General features: G+C 40.8%; 1 protein-coding gene across 1 annotated transcript; it reads right to left on the bottom strand.

The window, feature by feature from the left end:
- Positions 1-457: 457 nt before the first annotated feature.
- Positions 458-6,209, bottom strand: LOC308085441 (interleukin-1 beta-like). Its single transcript, XM_080428593.1, has 4 exons — positions 6,068-6,209; positions 3,847-4,020; positions 2,143-2,270; positions 458-1,083 (listed from the first exon to the last, which is right to left on the bottom strand). The coding sequence occupies exons 1-4, from the start codon at positions 6,147-6,149 to the stop codon at positions 868-870; spliced, it is 600 nt and encodes a 199-aa protein (XP_080284719.1). The 5' UTR covers positions 6,150-6,209; the 3' UTR covers positions 458-867.

Genomic DNA, 6,209 nt, shown 5'->3' on the forward strand with positions numbered 1-6,209 from the left:
ACTTTTTCCACCACTGAAGATGGCCTGTGTAATATTATATCACAGCCATTTTAGGACAGGACCCACACTACATATTGTATAAAATTGTGTTGCAAATTAAAAAGGTTTCATAAGATAACATCAGACTGGAACCTCTTTGATTTTAAAGGATTTTATTTAATTTTCACAGCTTAACAATAAATACAGTTTTACAAGTCGTAAGTCAAGGCTTGGCAATACCTAAATACATGACAAGGGAACAATCTTGCTTTTTTTATATTATATATATATATATATATATATATATATATATATATATATATATATATATATATATATATATATATATATATATATATATATATATATGTATATAGGTAGGTAGGTATGGCAGGCTACTATTGCTGCTACAAAATATTTACTCTCATGTACACAAGATGTAATAAAGAAACATTACAAAATGTCTTTGGCCTGCAAATATATAAACTTGGGTCAATGCACTGCTGACTCGAGGGGTCTGATTTCACCTTACCAGGGTAAAACTTCTTTGTACTAAACCTCTTCTTTGTACTAAATATTTTCCCGGCATAATTGAACTAAGGGGTTCTTGACCTAAAAAACGTTGAAGACCCCTGCTGTAAGTTATCAGTTTCCTTATATTCATGAAGCTGCTCATTTTTCCATGGAAAGTGTAGGCTACTCAGGTTTTGGGAATGCGCTGCTTTGATTGGTTCAGTTGTCCGGTAGTACTCTGCCCTTATTGGTTGGCAAAGTCAGTCCCCCAGAAATAGTTCCCACCACAGCCCATTAGTCCATTGAAATGCATTGTAACATCCCATCGCTTGGGAATGAACTGCATTGTAACATCATCCCATGGCTAGGAGAGAACTAGGAGATCAATTTAAAGTAAATTTCACGACTCATGGTGTCCTTCTTACACATCTGCACAGGTTTATCTTCCTCCAGAGATGTGCTGATGAACCAGCCACGATGTTTCACCGACTCAAAGGTACGACTCTGGTCCACTCCTTTCTTCATGTAGAAGAGGAAGCGATCCATGTCTCCTTCTGCAGTGAGGACATCTAACTTTGTCTCAGAACACGCCTGTCATGACAACAGACAGACAGACAGACAGACAGACAGACAGACAGACAGACAGACAGACAGACAGACAGACAGACAGATATGATTACTTTCCATAATTCTTTAACCACCCTATATCGTTGCTGTCGGGCAGAAAACTCTTATCTCCATATTATAACTTTATTTAGTAAATGATCATACTATACTCTTGATCATACTACAGTGTCACACAAAAGATATGTGACATGTCATCTATGTGAAGTAGACCAACCTAACGCACATGGCAGCAGTTTGCTTGACACTCTTTATATTATTGCAACTGAAAACAAACACAACTAGAAAAAGTCTTCCTCGGAGTACATGGGTCTCCGCCAGGTCAGGTAGGTTAATGTGGCCTCCTGTTGGCGCTATACTAGGCCAAAGTGAAAAGGGGCGCCATTTCTTCCTAGGCCTTTCACGGCAATCGGACACTGCATTCATGATTTGAGGCATTAATTAGACCTGCTGGTGGCGCTATAACAGACCAATGTGAAAAGGGTGGTATTTCATCCTCGGCCTAGTGGGAATGTGCTTGCAAAATGTCACTGAAATTGCATGCTGCGTTCATGATTTGAGGCATTTTGAACCAATCCTGCAAACTTTGGAAGCCAATCTTAGGCAATCAGGATGGAATATGGGAAACCAGACAGATCCGTTTTGATCACATGACTATAGAGATACTGTGTACCGATTTGTGTGATGTTTGGACAAAATCTGTAGGAGTAGTATCAACACATTTGTTTTGCACAAATCGGCCTCCTGGTGGCACTATAACAGGCCAATCTGAAAAATTCATCCAGGGAGTGTGTGTGCACAGTTTCGCAGTGGCCGGGCCAACGGTACCGGAGATTAGCTGCTCACAGACAGAAGGACACACACACGGACGGACGCACGGACGGACGGACAGGGTGCAAAACATACTCTCTCGCCATACCTTTCGGCCTGTCTGAGACAAAAACGGATCTACAAACTCACAACGCGTCGATGTCTTGAATATGGTGGTTAACTTAACACCCTTGTGAGTGAGTACTGAGTACGTACCTCAAGCATCAAGACAGGCTCCTCCCCCTGCCCAGAGCAGCAGATGTGATACTGGATGCTGTTACTGATGATGGTGAAGACCACAGGTCTCATATGGTTTGGTGTGTACCGTGTTAGCTTAACCGTCACTAAAGAGAGAGGGGGGCAGACAGACAGGCATGTTTATTATTTACCATATTTAACTTTTCAAGTAGGATACTTTAAGAACTCTTACTGACTAATGAAACCCTAGGCTGATTTTTTAGCTATAATGATGTTCCTTCTAGGTAAAAAAATCACACCCTGTGTGAAGTGGGCGGTGTATTCCTAGCTAATCACAATACTGAATGGAGTCAACCAATCATGTACAAAAGATAAATACATTTATTGAAACACTCTTTATGATGGACGAAACCATAACTCGAAAAAAACAAAGGTTTGGTTTTTTTCGAGTTATGGTTGCTTATATAGGGCTATGCACATGTGTCATGTGACACTGGCCAATCACAGTCCTGAATAGACTGTGATTGGCCAATCACAGCGCAGGATAATTCTACAAATTTCCTGGGCCCAGATCTCAGCGCAGGAAAATGTACATTTTTCCAAATCTCACTTATAGGGGCGGTTTCACCGCCCAAAAACTACAGCAGATTAAAAACATGGCAGTCAGCATGGCGTGTTGCCCACATGACGTGTTGCCCACAACAGCAACACATCACTGCCATAGTCAGGTTTGTAGTTATTACCCTTCTTAAGGTAGCTCTCCACCGCACCGCCGTCGGCGGCGGTACGTTTTGGAAAGTGCCTGTTGCCAAAAATCTGCTGTTGAATGGGGCGGTGGATACACTGTTAAATCTGCTGTTGAATGGGCGGTGGATACACTGTTAAATCTGCTGTTGAATGGGCGGTGGGTTAGCCTGGCATGGCCAGACTAATATCACTGCGTAGATATTAGTCTGGAATCTCTGTGTGGAACCTGCATTTCCAAGGGGCAAATCCAAAAAATGCCACTGGTGATAAACCAGAGGCCAATTTGCATACTTGGCCCTTATTGGTCCCTCACAACTTCGGAGGGAGAGAAATCCTATTCTATTGAGAGGGGCCAGACCTAATCTGCCACGGGCATTTTTTTTTGCAATGGCAGATTGGTCTGGAACCAAACTAGCGGTGGGTACACTCACACTGTCGCGTCGGGACGCAAGTTTTAGGGAAGCGTAGAAAGCTGACCGAGAAAGCTCAGTCGGCTTTCGACTGTCGGATAGCAGTGGGCTTGTTGTTGAAAAATGCATCAAGCCATAGACTATTTTCAGCACCATAGTAGTCTGTCTGTGTCGACTCTCAGGTGCATTCAGCAAGTTTTTTTCACACCTTCCAACCGACTTCATTCGACTGCCAGTCTGTAGTAATCTGTAGTCTGTTTGGTGGAGAGCTACCTAAGACTGCCCTTATAGTGCTCTGTGATGTAAGCAAACCTGCCTTTAACACACCCATTGTTAATGTTATTAGCTGCAGCTACATTCTATAGCCTCCCATGTATTTAATCTGCTGTAGTTTTTAACCTGAACCGCAAAACAAACGACAAAAACAGCCCCTCTCATGCCCCTTTAAGAGTAGTGCTTGCAATTTTCAGTTTTTCAAAATACAAAATGATGAGTTACACCAGATAATTAACGTCGTACAAAATGTTAAATTATATATGATTTTATAGTGTAGCTTGTCTTGTACCTGTCTGAGATCCTCCTTTGAGAGTGGTGGCCAGTAGTTCCCTCTGGTTCTCGTTGGACTGGAACAGGTTCTTGTGCTTGGTGTCACACAAAGTATACTCCTCACACGACTTGCGACGGAAGATTGTCTTCTTCTCGCTGGATGAGCAATGAACGATGGTCCTCACGATGTTGTCTGGATGGAGGAGAAGAAAAGCCGTATTTTAGACACACAGTGGAATCAGCCAAATTCAAGCTTGTTGTTGGTTAAGGACTTAAGATGCAAACATTGTGAAAATAGCCGATCTACAAGCTCACAGTGCGAGGCGTTGTGAGCTTGCAGTTCGGCTATTTTCACAATATTTATCTGTGGAACCGAGTCAAACTAAATGTAATGCCTACAATTCCAAGTGCTTGGCAGGGTTGGGGGGTCCCCAGTTCAAATATGATTATTTTGGGGGGTCCCAAGTTCAAATATGATTATTCTGGGTGGTCCCAAGTTCAAATATGATTATTTTTGGGGATCGCGGCCTGAAAAGTTTGAGAATCCTTGATCTATGGTTTAAAGCTGAACCTTTGGTCCAAGTCCAATGTTGATAGTTAGGCCAGCTAGTTAGGTCAAGTTAGACTCCAGGTGCAAAGGAGTTGTCCCGACCGGCCGACCCCCAGTATGGAAACCACTGAATTAGACAGTCGGTGTGGTCTGTCTACTCTACAAGTATGTTTTATGTTTTACTCCATTAACAGCCAATGAAGCAAAGTCAATGGACAATTAGTTCTCTTTTTTTTTCTTCTAGTTCCCTGGTGAATATCACTTCTGTTCCTGTAGGGGTTGAAGGTATACAGTTATTATTTAAATTTACAATGACAAAAGATATTTCATTTCACTATTTTAGCATTGCCTGGGTTTAGTGTCAACCACTGTCAACCTAGCATCCCTATTTTGGGCATGTCATTGTATGCAAAAAAAAATCAACTTCTTTTTTTTATTTTATAACCGATCTACGGTCGCATTGCAAGCCGTTGTGAGCTTGTAGATTGGCTAGCATAGGATACGACCTAGTGAGAATGTAACATACACGTAAACAGTTGAATTTTTTAAGCCATTAAGACCCGAGGCCGATTCTAAAAAATGACTTCTAAATCCCAACGGTTTTGTTGTTATATCATATCATGTCAAATCATATGTATTTGGCCACCGACCCCATCTCAAAATATTTTTTGAGTTAAAAATGTAAGCTTTAAGGCGGTTACACACCGGCGAATATGCGAATATACGCAAAATTCGGACTCGTTCCGAATAATTAAAAGACGCTTTTTTCGTTCCGCGAAACTGGTGTGGAAGCTTGCATTGACTTTATAAGGTTTTTAAAAAAAACATATTATTCGCATGAAAAAAATCGGCCCGGTGTGTAAGGACCTTAAGAATGTATATATATATATTCAAAGATTTGCACACATTTTCCCAATTTCTTTAAAGGCCAAAGTATAGAATATGGTTAAAGTGGTTAAAATGACTGTGACCCCACTTTGAGAACCAATCTATATATATTTATAGATAAAATCTAGAATGACACAGATGCTAAAAATGGGTTGAGCCCAATCCACACCAACGATTCACAGTGCAAGTTGTACTGCAACCACTTGCAACTAGTTGCAACATTATCCCCAAAATTGTGTGTACCAGAAGCATTTGTTTACGTAATAACAAACTTCTAGCTATTTGTACTTATGATGTCAAATATGGTCCAAAAAATCTACAGAGAATTGTGGAAAACTTTGTCTGGAAAAAAGTATGGAAATTAAAAAATTGTAATGTTGTAGGAGCCCTGGTTATAAGTTATCTATAGTTATAGTATGTGAACGGCCCTTTACTCTGGACTGTGTGTCCCTTTTACGCCTCATCAATGTGGCATCGTAGTGCTGCATCATAGATGTTTAAGAATAAAGTGTTTAAGACGGCAAATTATGTTTCAGGAGCCTGGAGTAGAAGACAATCCCCGCTTTTCATTAGGTTCATGTCGGGTGTCCTGTCAAGATGTGAATTAACAGGCCCAATTACAAGGGTGTTGTATTATTCGTAATTTGCCCTATATGTAGTTGGATTAGTTGTTTTTTTGCTTGATCATTGTTTGTGAATCGTTATGGCGGTTGTTTGTTAAATGAATTTTCAGTCTAATATTGGCCGGGCCAAACAGTAAAACAAACAGTAATATTAAAGGTTGCTTGACAAGCCGGTTTACCTTGAAATGTTGAAGCAGGTCGTGCGTAGTTGAATGGCCCACGAACCGTGGTCCGTAGTAAGAGACTGAACATGTTATTCATGTAAGTTAGTTTTTAATATAAGAAACCGTTCCAAATATACCTACAGTATGTATCTGGTCT

Source organism: Gymnoscopelus braueri (genome assembly GCF_963280865.1).
Source record: "Gymnoscopelus braueri genome assembly, chromosome: 5".
In the NCBI taxonomy this organism is placed as follows: Eukaryota; Metazoa; Chordata; class Actinopteri; order Myctophiformes; family Myctophidae; genus Gymnoscopelus; species Gymnoscopelus braueri.